The sequence below is a fragment of the Lontra canadensis genome, unplaced genomic scaffold, assembly GCF_010015895.1.
Source record: "Lontra canadensis isolate GAN:19392208 unplaced genomic scaffold, GSC_riverotter_1.0 scaffold67, whole genome shotgun sequence".
In the NCBI taxonomy this organism is placed as follows: Eukaryota; Metazoa; Chordata; class Mammalia; order Carnivora; family Mustelidae; genus Lontra; species Lontra canadensis.
Window position 1 is genome coordinate 4,858,178 of NW_022631061.1, and position 14,913 is coordinate 4,873,090.

General features: G+C 33.4%; 1 protein-coding gene across 6 annotated transcripts in view; it reads left to right on the forward strand.

Moving 5' to 3' along the window:
• PDS5B (PDS5 cohesin associated factor B) overlaps positions 1-14,913 on the forward strand; it is a 192,954-nt gene that overhangs the window by 125,528 nt on the left and 52,513 nt on the right. For all 6 annotated transcript variants that reach the window (XM_032880024.1, XM_032880027.1, XM_032880026.1 and 3 more), the window contains exons 19-21: positions 540-700; positions 11,829-11,952; positions 14,629-14,787. In XM_032880024.1, the coding sequence (XP_032735915.1) occupies positions 540-700; positions 11,829-11,952; positions 14,629-14,787 (444 nt within the window). The remainder of the gene's footprint in view (positions 1-539; positions 701-11,828; positions 11,953-14,628; positions 14,788-14,913) is intronic.

The window sequence follows — 14,913 nt, forward strand, 5'->3', positions numbered from 1 at the left end:
CTAAAAAGTTTACTTTTTCTGTTTTGTTTCTTCTAATGTTAGTACCATGTTGATTTGATAATATTAACAGGTGTAAATGTTACCATATCTTTTATGATCTGTTGTTTTACCTTCTTTTCTAGATAACTTTTTTCCAAAAATGTTATTAGTCTCTTCTAACGACCTTTATTTAGAAGACTAGAGCTATTTTGTTAAATTCTCTCTCCTCCTTTGTTAAATTCTCCTTTGTTAAATTCTATTCTCATCCTCCTCCAAAAAACCCAAACATTAACCAAAATCTAAATTATTTTGAGTAGAATTATATTGAGTAATTTAATTTTGAAAGAAAGGACTTTGTTAGATCATGCAGTCTTCCTACACTGGAACATATCTGGTACATGTTTAAGTTTTAAACTTTATTTGTAGTGCTTTCATGTACTTATTAGCATAATTCTTTTTATATTTACTTTGATTTGAGTATTTCCAGTATGTAATATTTTGGATTTATATTGTAAAAATGGAAAAGGCTTACAGATCATTTTTGTGACTCATTTTTTAAGGTACTTTCATTTACACATCCCATCTCGTTTCATTCTGCTGAAACATTTGAATCTCTCCTGGCTTGTCTGAAAATGGATGATGAAAAAGTAGCAGAAGCTGCACTCCAAATTTTTAAAAACACAGGAAGCAAAATTGAAGAAGATTTCCCACATATCAGATCGTAAGTTTATTCTGATAAATAATTTAGAAAACGAACAAATAATTTACTGTTTCTTGATTTATGTAATAGTTGGAATCTTTTAAGTTTTGAGGAAATTGTGTCTCAGTTATCTTAAGTTTATACCATTCAGTTTAGATTCTCATTTTCTGGGGGAATAGCACTGATTGGTATTTTAGAGGTATTCATGAAAATGTGGAGCAAACATGGCATTTCTTTCTGAAGCATTGATTTTGCTTAAATATTTTAATGAAAACAATTTTATAGTAAAACATTCTCTTGATACAGTGTGGCATAGAATCAATAATTAATGTGAATTTAAGGTCTAATGGTAAATTTCAAGGGAGTTTCAGCAGGTCTGTGCATAGGACTCTTCACTGTACTCTGTGATTAAAGGTATTGAATTGAACATTTTCAGAAGCAGTGCTTTATTTGACTCAAGGAAGCATGGAATAAACATCCAAACAGCAGTGTATTTTTGTATGTGTTTCAGTATTTCCAAAAATTGGAAATTGTGCTGTTATCCTTGGGATTTCTAATGCTGGTTCATTATTCAAGATTCTGTGATACCTCAAAACAATAAATCTTCATTTTCTATGGATCCCTGCTTACTTCTCTATATTCATCTCTCCACCCTGTTCCTGGAGGGTATATCTGATAGTTGGTTCTGATCTTGCCATTGTCCTTGGTGGTTAGTTTTACGTGTACCTCATTCTTTTGGCTTAGCCACTAGTCCAGTTAGTTGTGGTTGGGGTAACATGCTTCTTCATGTGGATGAAAAACCTCAGAAGGAGACTGGACAAAGGTAGCTCTTAAAATCTCAGTTATACTTTTTGTTATTCCTTTTTGTTCATATGAACTTAATTTTAGAGACTATTACTAGGACAAAGGCATTATTTAAATGATCTTTGAAACATACCAGAATTTTGTAATCATATTTTCTTTGACAAGAGTAGGAAACTTTATTGCTTAGAATGAACTCCTTGGGGCTCCCTGATGGCTCAGTTGATAAGCGTCTGCCTTTGGCTCTGGTCATGATCCCCTGGTCATGATCCCTGAATCCTGGAATCGATTTCTGAGTCCAGCTCCCTGTAGGGAGCCTACTTCTCCCTCTTGCTCTGCCCTTCTCCCATGCTCATGCTCTCTCTCTCTGTCAAATAAATAAATAAAATCTTTCAAAGAAAAAATAAAACTGACTTCTTTATTTTTAAGGGAATGCAGAGCATGAATTTTCCTTTGAATGATGCTATGATTCTCCAGATCAGAGATCAGTTTGGAGATATACACAAACAATACATAACTCTCTGTTACTGAATGCCCACTTACTGTACTATCTCATTTAAACCTGTTAACAGTTTAATAAAGTATAGAAATTATCCTAATCTTCCAAATGAGAAATCTGATATTCAGTTGAGGTAAATGGTTTTGGGTCATATAGCTAGCAAGTAGAAGAATGAAGATTTGAATTTAGGCCTATTTGTCTGAATGCCTGTGGTACCATATCCATAATGGCATAGTTCCTTTCTTAATTAGGGTTTTGGCAAGTTTTAGTTTGATATATTCACTGGGAGGATTTTATTTTTATTCTAGACTCTTTCCTAGTACACTTTATATCTTAAAGAGGCTTCGTTTGATATATTTGTAGAACTACAAGAGCAAGATTGAAAGATGGACATTTAAATGCAAAGGGCATTTTAAAACATTTTAAAAATCTGCTGCTTTAATATGAAACTGAAGTACTTACAATTATTTGATTTATACTCTGAGTATATTACAAATGTTTCTTATGAGGAAAATCAACAAATATTGAATACCTGCGGTGTGTGCATGCACTGTTCTTGATGAAGTAGTTCATAGTATATGTCTTCAGGAGATAAAATATGTATGCATATTTTATGTTTTAAATGATTAAATTGAGTGAGTGGATATTGAGGAAAAATGATAAAGTTGTGTGTTTATTAAATCATCTTCTGTTGAATTCACCAAAATAATTCTGAAGAACCAAAAGAAAAATGTATCTTAAGTGGAAGCTACCACAAACTGGATAGAATTTTTGCTAAGTAAGTTATCCAGAGTGAATTGAGTTTGCTAATTTAGAGGAGGAGGTTGAGGTATAGGCAGGCTTTGAGAGAAATAAGGAAAGTCTCATTTCTGCTGTCTTAGAACTAAAGGAGAGACTTGATGGTTACACCATTTTTCTATGGGCTGACCTGTTTTCCTTAGCAGGAGGAGCAAAGCTTAGAGGTGAGGCTTAGAGTAGAATTGTGAAGCAGATGTCTTACTACCAACTTTATAGGCACAGAAAAAATTGTGTGCTTCCCCACTAAACAAAAATGGTGATGTACTGTGGTTTCTGTTCTGACTCCTCCTGTCTCTCTTGAGTCTGGCTCACTCCCAGAATAGGCAGATATGCCAAAATTAATAGTCCTCTTATAGGATATAGCCATAGTCCATGTGCTCGCTAGTTCTCATCATTGGCAGAGTTTCAGTAGACTCAGAAATTACACAGAGATAAAGGACTTACTACATTTAGTTCCAGGTCCTTCCTCCATGCTACTCACTTGGCCAACTGATTAATGAGTTGGGAGCTTTGATGTTAATTTTTTAAGAGAGGTACCCAAAGATCAGTTATTAGATGTTAATTTTTAAAGAGAGGCACCCGATGTTCAGTTATCAGGGAGATAATATTTGCCTTTGTGTTTAAATGGCAGAGCCAGAGAATTTCTTCTGTTCAAAGATAAGTTAACAGAGTACACATAAATTAACAAATATGAAACCTGAGCAGATATTTTAATATTCCAAAGAAAGCAGATAATCACTCTTTGGGAGAATTGAGTTTTTCTAAGAAAAAAGAAAATTTTAAACCATTCTAAACTGCCAAGAAAGTTAAGTAGCAAATGATAACTGGAAAAATAAGAGAACAAAAATAATATATATAAAAGGAGTAGCAGAACTAAGGATAAAGATCACAGGAACATACTTGTATTATAAAGTATAATTTATTATGAACAGCAAGGAGCAGAATAAACAATATCAAAAATATAATTAGTAAGCTAGAGATAGAGCATGAGGAAATTACATAGAACGTGGAAAGAGTGGGCATAGAAATGAAGGCAGTTAAAGAAAATAATTTGCAGATACTGAAAAGTCCTAATTGGTTTCTGTGGAGGAAACAAGAGAATAATGGAAAATGGAGGATAGTAAAAAAACAAAAACAAAAACAAAAACCAGAAAACAATAAACTTGTTTAGAATGAATGAAAATGTCACTCTGGAGATCAAGAGGACTCATGTTCTAGGAGCATCTTGGTGGAATTTACTGAATTTTCAGGGATTACAGAAGTGATTTCACAAACATCAGTAGCAAAGGAAAGGAAGTATATTATGTACAGTGGAAAAAGAAAGATGTTCACTTCTCTCAACCAATAAGATTTCTGAAATTAATGATTCAACAGCTAGAGCGTTTTCAGGGACAAAAAAAAATAATATTAATTGAAGAATTTCCCGAGCAGCCAAGTGGGCTTAAGGACAAAGGAGGATACTCTTTAAAACATAAAGACTCAGGAAATGAATTAATTAACCATTTTATATTGTGAATCTTGTCTACCAAGGTATATACTTTTCCCCTTTGCATTCACTTTTACTTACACATCTAAATCCAACTTTTGTTTTTCCTTTTGTTTGCATATTGGATTGTCTTTTCTCATCACTTTTCTTTCTACTTAAATTTTAGTTGTGTTTATATCTATGGTTTAAATATTTGAAAACTTGGATTTTACTCCTAAGGATGCTGTAAATAAATAAAACTGGCTCAAGAAGAATGGGAGAAAACCAATTAGGCTATAATTATTTAAAAAAATTTGAGAAAAGTGCCAGTGGAAGTGTGTGTTATTGGAAGTATTTCACGTCTACGAGAAACCAAGCATTCTAATTCTTTTTAATTGTTTGAAGCATAGGAAAAAAATCAGATTACTTCTTTCATAAAGCCAAGATAACAAGCAGGAGGCTTAAACTGGATAACAGATATTCCTTCAAAAGAAAACTTAAGACAGATCTTACTAATATTGCTGCAAAAATTGTAAGTAAAATTTTAGTAAAAAGAGAGTTTACTACAGTAAAACAAAGATAAGCTATAGCTGGGGTACCTGGGTGCCTCGGTCACTTTGGCTCAGGTCATGATCTCAGGGTCCTGGGATTGAGCCCCGTGTCTAGCCCCTGTAGGGCTCTGGGCTCCTAGCTTCTGGCTCAGCGGGGAGTCTGTTTCTCCCTCTTCCCTGCCACCCCTGCCCCACCCCCACCAGTGATCTCTCTCACAGATAAATAAAATCTTTTTAAAAAAATTTAAAATATATATATTATGGTCAAATGTGAAGTTTGGTATTAGTAAGCCTAATATTCATGTTATAATTTATTATAAAATTGAGTAAAAGGGAAAAGGGCACATAGTAGGCCATTCCAATAGATGCTAAAAGGGCTTTTGATAAAAATATGTGTCTTATTTTTAATTAAACCCAATAAAATAAGATTAAGAGTTTTTGTAACGTAATAAATTTGTCTCAAACCAATAAGCATTGTCCTATAGTAAACACTAAAAGCATTCCCAGTAAAATTAGGAACAAAATGAGAAAAATACACTATCTCTGCCATGATTTAACATTGCTTTAGAAGCATTAGCCAATATAATTAAATAAAATAAAGTAATAGGTACATTGCTGGAAAGGAGAAAGCAAAGTTATCATGGTATTTCATGGAAAATCCAAGGGAATCCAACTGAAAAACTACCAAAACCAAAACCACGGTAGCCAAAATAAGTATGTAAAAATCCAGAGCTTTCCTTATATACCACCAACAACTGTTTTGAAAATATTGTAGGAGTAAAAACGAAAAAGCCTAGGAGTAAACTATACAAGAAACTTGCAACCTTATAATAGTGGAGGAATATAATATTTAATGAAAGAATTAGTTAGGAAAAGTTATATTACCCACTAAATAACTGGCAAGCTGTTTTGAAAGGAAAAATCAATATAGACTGCTTATCTTGGTTTTTCATAAATTTGAGATGAGTCCAAGATTTTCAAAGATTTTAAATATATAAAATGAATTAATAAAAGTATTAATAATAACCAGCACATTTCTATAACTCCTTTTTTTTGTGATTGAAGGGATGCTAAAGCCAAGTCATGAAATACTGATGGATTGTATAATTAAATATTCACTTGTTAAAATATATTTATAGAGCCCTACTGTATATAAGGTACTGGAGTATATAAGGTTCTGTTGAAATGAATAAACTCTGCCCTTATATTTTAGTGAGGGAGAACACCATTTAGATAAAAGCAAAAATCATGAAATAAGTTAGAAATGCAAATGGTATGCTGGGAAACTAGTTTCAATATGCATAACTTAGAAAAAGTATCTTAATGTATAAAGACTCTTAACAGAAATATAACAGGTTTCAGAGTAGAATACTAGCAAAGGAAATGAACAGGAAATTCATAAACTGGAAATCCTTCCAGCTCCTCAAATCAATCAAGAAAAGACATTTATGCCTACTAATACTAATTGAGGCAAATACAAATAAAAATATGTATGTGCTGTAACCAGTGTTAGCTAGCATTTTAACAATGCTCTCTTGATTGGATTATACATTGATTCAGCTTTTCTGAGTTGGTAGTGTGGTAATACATACAAACTTAAAATGCGTGCAGTCTTCAGCACTGCAGTTTCATTTTCAGGAACTTACCCCAGAGATAATTAGAAAAGATATCTACCTAATGGTTATGTGAGTCAGGGCCCAGTCAGAGAAACAGAAACCATATCAGGTATTTCTTTTTCAAGATTTTTTTCTTTCTTTATTTATTTGACAGACAGAGATCACAAGTAGTAGGCAGAGAGGCAGGCAGAGAGAGAAGCCGGGGAAGCAGGCTCTCTGCTGAGCAGAGAGCCTGACGTGTGGCTCGATCCCAGCACCCTGGGATCATGACCTGAACTGAAAGCAGAGGCTTTAATCCACTGAGCCACCCAGGTGCCCCGCATATCAGGTATTTTTTTTTTTTTTAAAGATTTTATTTATTCATTTGACAGACAAAGATCACAAGTAGGCAGAGAGGCAGGCAGAGAGAGAGGAGGAAGCAGGCTCCCTGCAGAGCAGAGAGCCCGATGTGGGACTCGATCCCAGGACCCTGGGATCATGACCTGAGCCGAAGGCAGAGGCTTTAACCCACTGAGCCACCCAGGCGCCCGCATATCAGGTATTTTAAACATAAATTAATTAATATAGATGTTTGAAGGATGAAAGAGCAACAGGTTGCTTTGGTAACCCAGAGATTATGAATTGCTGGAAGCTGCAACCACCCTTAGGGCTGGAGGAACAATTGAGAGAAGTGGTGTTAAGAACCGTCCATTGGATGGAAGAGCCCTGTCAATATCACCTAACCAGCTGACACTGTAGGAGTATCCTAACTGTTGATGGGGGAGTGGTGAAACTACTGCACAGAATGCCTGAAGAAGCTCTGGGGTCTCTTATTGGAAGAACCTAACACGAAGCCAGCTCTTGAGGGAGTCTAGGAAATGTAATTTCAGATTTATATCTCCAGGATCTCAGAGCAGATTATGGGAGGCTTAAACCTTAAAGCTCAGAAACAGTATGTAAATAACTAGCATAAGGATGTTCATGGCTTTGTTGTTAAGATGAAAAAAAAAAATCCAAAACATTTAAATGCTCATCAGGTTAGACTGGTTAGAGTAGTTGTGGTATAGCTATTCACTAAAGAGCCATATGGCCATTAAAATTGACACAGGAGGTTCTCTCCAGCACTGTTGGTGAAAAAAATGTTTCCAAATACTTTGTATTTTGTGTCCTCATTTACTTAATATATGTATGCATGTAAGGGAAATTTTAGACATATATTTACTAAAATATTAACAGTAATTATTTTAGGGTAGTGGAATTTTGAGTGTTTTCTTCAGTAGTTTTTAAACATGTTTTTCAATACTGTTTGCGTTTTCTGCATGTGTATGATTATCATCAGGGGAAGAAAACCTTGAATTGGAAAATCAATTTAGCAAGGGAATAAAGTATTTCTTTTAATAGGAACTTAGTAGTAGAAAAGCAATCAGAAAATAGTTGTTTTATTTACATTTCACTAACCTCTCAGACTCTGCCTCGTATTTTAGAATTCTTGAAAGTGTTTTTTCTTCTTTGTTTATTGTTCTGGTTTATTTCTGTTTTTCTGTTTAAATGAGTATGCAAAACATTGGATGAGCTTAAAATTTCTCATTCTGTCTTTAAAAATTCCAACCCAAATTGCTTTTTACATGTGTGTGACCTGTAATTTTCTCTTGATTATGGAGAAAAGGGATTATGGATGTTTGAATTGGCAAGTCTGATCTATGAGAAGACACATCTTATCTAGGGAGTTTAGTTACTGAAGTCACTAGAAGTTAATAATTTTTCATTTCACAAAGCCACAAACCGTAGACTAAAAGGGTTGTTTGATGAGACTCTACTTCTTATACATTTTATTACTGAAATTTTCAAACATAGAAGTAGCTAGAATATTATAATGAACTCCCATGCATCCAATAACTAGCTTATGTATGAATAACTTAAACAGCTGCTTTTGATTAATTTCTAATTTATGTACTCCCCATTCTCCTTATGTTTGAAAGCAAATGACGGACTATATATATCGTTTCATCTGTAACATCTAAGTATCTCTAAAGATAAGAACTCCTTAAAAAAAAGCTTAATGCCTTTATCACATAGTTAACATCAGTTGTTTAATGTTAATAATATCTAATTTTCTCAAAAATGTAATTTTTAAAGTTTTTTTTAAAATCAGGATCCACATTGTTATTTGTTGATAAATCTCTTAAAGTGCTTTGTTTCCTGTAGACTCCCCCTTCAATTCTCTTTTTCTCTTTGTATTCGATAAAGAAGCTGGGTTTCTCTTGCAGAGTTTCATATAGACTGGTTTTTGCTAATTGTATGCCTTTGGCATATTTTAATGGGTTCCTTATATTTTCTGTAAAGTGATAGTTCAATGCAGAGGCCTGGTTGGATTCCAGTTCAACTTTTTTGTTGTTATAGAACCACTTTATGGTGGTGTGTTTTTCTGTCAGGAGGCACATGATATCTGGTTACTTCTCTTTTTATGATGTTAGTAACTGATGAGACTTAGTAATTAATGGTGATATTCTGTCATTTCTTCACTACTAGCCAAATACTTTTAGAAAGAGGAACTTCTTATCTATTTTCTGGTTCCCCAGTGTTGCATCTGTTTAGGAAAGTCAGATTAAATGCTGTTGTTTTTTGTGTGTTATAGAACAGTGTTTAAAATAGTGAGTTTACTAGCATCCTCCAATGTGTCCAAATAACTTATTGTCTTTTTAAAATATCATGCTCAGATTTATTTGAATACATACACTTACCATTTCTGTTGGTCTTCATTTTTTTTATGAGACTGACGCGCTGCCTACTGCGCTAAGGAGGCACCTAGTCTTTATTTTTTTAGATATCCATATTTTCATCTGGTATCATTTTCTTCTTGATAACTTTAATATTTCTTATTGTATAGTTCTGCTTTTAAGTACTTAACTTAGTTTTTCTTTGTCTGAAAAAAAAATCTTTATTTTTGCCTTCATTCTTGAGAGACATTTTTTCCTCAGAATAGAATTGTAGGTTGATAGTTATTCTCATTTCTTACCTAAAAGATGTCACTCCATTATTTTCTGGACTGGATAGATTTTGATGAAGTGTTCCTCTGTATGTAGTATTTCTCTGTATGTAATGTGTATTTTTTTTTTCAGACAGTGTTTAAGATTTTTTTTTCTTTACCACTGTTTTTACCAAATTGATAATGGTATATCTTGGAATGGTTTACTTTATGTTTCTTCTGCTTGAGGCTTGTTGAGATTTTGGGGACTGTGGGTCTATTTCCATCAGATTTGGAAAAATTGTGGCTATAATTTCTTCAAATTTGTTTTCTGTTCTCCCTTCCTTACCTCTTTGTTTTCTGGGACTCTGGTTGCATGTATTTTTGACTACTTAATAATGCTTTACAGGTCACTAATGCCCTGTTCTTATTTTTCCCCTTGTCTCTTGTTTTGTTCTGTTTTATTTTACATAGTTTCTATTGCTGTGTATTCAAGTTCACTGATTTTTTCTTCTGTAACATATAATCTACTTTTGATTCTATTAGTATGTATTTCATTGCAGGCTTTGTATTTTTCATATTTAGTACCATTTAGGTCTTTTTAATGTATTTCATTTCTGTTCTCATCATATTCATGTTTTCTTCTTGGGCATGTGGAGCATATTCATAAGGGCGGTTTTAATGTCCTTGTTAATTTTGTCACCTGTAACACTTCTGGGCCTATTTCTGTTGATGAATTTTTTTTCCTGGTTATGTATTACAAGGTCTTTCTACTGTGGCTGATGGAAATGTGAATCACTAGCAGCCTTGCATGTGTCAGGGAATTTTTTGGCTTACTTTCCAGTGTTCTTTTCCTGGTCACAGGTAGTTTTTTTCTCATGCATGGCACTGATCATTATTCAGCCAGTGACTTGGGACACCCCTCTGTGGATATGCAGAATTCAGGCTCTCTTGCTGTCTTTGTAGCTCCCTCCTCTGTGGAACTCTGCCCTAGAAATTACAGCTCCCTCAATTTCCATCTCGGTCTCTCTCAACTCTGTGCAACCACCAGGCTCTAATTGGGTTACTTTGCCTTACATGGCAGTCTGGAGCTTTGCATGCAGTAAGTGGGAATAGATGTAAGGCTCTTCTCGTGTGTTTCCCATCTTTTAGGGATTATAGTCATGTGCTACCTGTTGCCCAGTGTCTAAAACCTTTCATATATTTGTCTGTTTCCTGCTTGCTTAAGTTAGGAGAGGATGTCCCATCTCAGATAAACTGTCATCATGTGAAGCAGAAGTCTTAGTATAGTTTCAATTCATATATATTTTTTTTATAAATGAGTGAAAGTAAACATCTTTTCACACATCATAGGGTAATTTGCGTATCTACTTTTTGAAGAGCTTTCTATTTTTTTATGACCAACCCATTTGTCCCTGATATTGCTGGTCATTCTGTATTTGTAGAAAGAATTTATGTTAGGGATATTAACCCTTTCTTTGTGAAATGAAATGCAGAATTTCCCCTCAGTTTGTCACTTGTCTTTTTATTATTCTTTGCTGCTGGTGTCTTACTCTAATGAATTAATTATATATCTGAATTCTTAGTACTGAAACACTGGGTTGGTTATTGGGCAAGAAGTGGATTCAGAAGTTGCTTACACTGTAAGATGTTTGAATAAATAGTTGAGCCAAGAGATCCTGCTGTATTCAGTATTCATTCTAAGTTTTTGTGTAGTATAATGATACCATACCTACATGTTCTTCCAGGTAGTTACATGACTTACTCCTTACTTCCCTCAGAACTCTGCTCAAGTGTTACTTTATCTGAAAGGTCTTCTGTAATCACCTTCTTTCAAATTGTAAAACACACCACTCCCTACTCCCTGTTCTGTCCTCTTATTTTTTTTTTTAAATTCCACAGCAGTTACCATAATTTGACATAACACATATTTTGCTAATTTATATATTATAATTTGTTTTGTCCCTAATATGCTGGTAGCATGAAGGCAAGCATTTGGGACTTTTAATAGTGCCTGATAACATAATAAACACTTAATTTGTATAGGTTTTATAATCAGATTTCCCTTTATGTAGGTTGTGCTGGTATGAAGTGAAAGGTGAATCAGAGAAGGAAGAGACTTGAGAAACAGTTTAGGTCCCATTATAGTGGTCTTAGTGTAAGGTGGCAGTAGCTTAGCTGGAGTGATAGCAGTGAGAATGAAAAAGGCTAATAGGATTGACATTAAGAAGAAATGGGTTTCCCTGCATGTTTTCTTTTAGAATTGTTAAGTAAAAAGAAGGGGGGGGAACCTTGTATTTGGATGATATTTTTAATGTAGCCATTTATGAAGCAAAATTAGAGACAATTGAAAATGAGTTCAGGTAGATGTTTTTGTTCTTAAAAGACATTACCTAAAAAAATACGAATGGTAAAGTATCTAATAGAGTCTTGCTGATTTTTCTGGTTTATTGTTTTTCTCTATATTTTTTTTAGAGCTTTGCTTCCTGTTTTACATCACAAATCTAAAAAAGGACCCCCCCGCCAAGCCAAATACGCCATTCATTGTATCCATGCGATATTTTCTAGTAAAGAGACCCAGTTTGCACAGATATTTGAGGTAAAAAGAAAAAAAAATTGTTTCATAATTTGTGGTTAAAAAACACATATTAATGATTTATAGAATGTTCACATTTGGAGATGGATCATTTTACAATATGTTTTCAGAATTTGAATCAATATAATCAATTTTGATGAGTGGTTAAAATATAACAATATCTGATTTTTCAGACATTTAGTACTAACAAGTACAGAAATCAAACAATTATATAATATTTTTTGACATTATACATTTAGGATTAGGAAACTATTTTTTGGTAATAACTAATTACATAAAAATTGTATGTATTGATAGTAGATGATTCTGTAAGTTAAAAGATGATTCTGTCAGTTTACAGGTTTGAAAATTAAAGTTCTGTTTATAAGATACTGCTGAAGTATGTGGAACTTTGTCAATACTAATTGGTATAGTATAGGACAAATAATTGGTATGTAAAACGCAAATAAATTTATACTTACATAACCACTGACCTGATTTTATATCAGATGGATGATATTTAAATACATATTTCATATTATGTTTTCTACCCTTTAAATTACTATTATGCTTTTTAAGCATTGCATTTTTTAATCTATTGTAATCTGGAGCTATCTTTAGTATTCTTATTAGATATTTAGCATTGTTACATAAAATCCAAGCTTAAATTTTTAGTTCAGTAGCCTTGAGTGAATTGAAAACAGTTTGGAAATTATGCTGAAGCTACTGTTTTAGAACATTTATGCTAACTTTTCCATATTTTCATGTATTATGCTAAAGACCTGAACAAGGAAGAAAAGTAGTTGTCTTTATCATAGATCATCTTGCTGTATGTAGCAAATAATTTATTTTAAATTTTGTGCATTGTGGGATGGAGATATTTTTTGTGGTCTGTTTTTGTATATCAGAATGACTTTAATGAATTCATGTTGATTTAGAAAGCTTTTGTTTTTCTTGATTAATCTTCTTTCAGTTCCTTTCAGTGGTGATAAGGAGTAGGATAATGCTGATAGTAACTTGAATTTGTAGGGTACTTTTATTTTCATTTTGATATTACATATCTGATATTTTATCTTTACCATAAACTAATCTGTAACTCTTTGCTATAATATATAGGTTTGCTAGCTTTCTGAGAAAAGATTTTATAGATCTGTCTGGCCTTCATGAGATTACTATTAATCCAGGGTCTGACTATTAATACTGCTTTTCCAGAAATGACTTTATTACCTTATTGTGTAAAATTATCACGCTCACTATTGAAAAAAACTACATGGTCATATTTTTATTCATAATCTAAACAAGCTGGCATTTAGGTGTACCATGGAATATTGAGGGAAGTCATCAAGAATAGCAAGAAGCAAACTCATTTAAATATGCTTTTGACTAAATGAAGCCTCACATTACCCTAAGATGTTGGGGAAGAACAATTTAGTATTGTTTTTCAAGCCTAGAATTCTTGGTGTTTGGTATGGGAGGACAGCATAAACTCTATTAAAAGTGTCACTAAAATTTTTGATAATATATTTACTTGCTCCCAAATGAAAATGTACAAAATAAATCCAAATAGTAAAATAGTAAGTTTTCTCCTCCACCTCAGCCCTGTATCCCTAGCCACCCTGTTCTCATTCCCAGAGGTAATCTGTTAACCAGTTTCTAATATACTTTTCTGGACAGTATTTATTCACATATAAGTAATATAATACACATATGTATGTGTGTACACAGACACACACACACACACACTCACACACTTACATTTTGTCCCCTTCCCTCTTTGCTTATGCCAGTGATAATATACTATAGTCACTCTTCTGACTTCTCTATTTTAAAAATTTAATATTTCATTTTAGATATTATTCTATATGGGTATATGAAGAGTCTCATTCTTTTGTCATGGCAAAATGTGTATTAATGATAGGGTTTTCTATCAGAAAAATAAAAATTGCGTTAGTTATGGTACGTAATATTTGATGCTACAAAAATCCACAAGAATGCATGTGACTCTGTATAAAAAAAGCTTATTTCTGGCTCCCGAGAAAAGTCCCTTGGGTGTTTGGATTGCATTCTTTATTTTTTATAAACATATATTTTTATCCCCAGCGGTATAGTTTGGATTGCATTCTAATCAGTGGTTTAGGCACATAGACTCTTTTTTGACAATTGGCTTCTCTTTAAGTCCCACTGGATCCTTTGGTATTAAGCCTGCCAGTGAGTAAAGAGAACACAGAGAAGATACACTTCTCATACTTGCCTCAGTGTAGGCATGCGGACCTCACTTGTACTGACAGTCTGTTAACCAGAGCTTATTCACATATTCTCATCTAGCTGCAGAGGACGCTGTGTGTATGTATAGGCGTCCTTTTGCCCAGGAAGTGGAACAAAAGTGGTTATTGGTGAGCCTTAGCAATTTCCCATGTTCATGTATGTAGTCATAAAATATACATGGTTCTCCATGCTGAAGTTTTTTTTTTTTATCTACTGCTAAGATACGACTTGGGCAAAAACTGACAGTATTTGAATGTGATGCCTTTTAAACATAAGTAACCTATAGGAGTTTAAATGTAAGCTTAAGCTACTACTTCCACCATGTATACGTCTTGAAACTTTTGTAATTTTTTTTTAGTATTTGAACATGAAATACGTGAATAGTTTATTTGCATATTCACAGAGTTGAATGTGTTTTCCTTTTCTCATTTTCAGCCTCTGCATAAGAGCCTAGATCCAAGCAACCTGGAACATCTCATAACACCGTTGGTTACTATTGGGCATATTGCTCTCCTTGCACCTGATCAATTTGCTGCTCCTTTGAAGTCCTTGGTAGCTACTTTCATTGTGAAAGATCTTCTCATGAATGATCGGGTAATTGATATTATTTAGACTTGTGTTCTTCACAGTGTTATCTTCTAAAATTTTTTATTCAACAAAGAGAGAAGTGAAATGATGGAAATAACACTTCCATTTACCTGCCTTCTTTTAGGTTTTCCT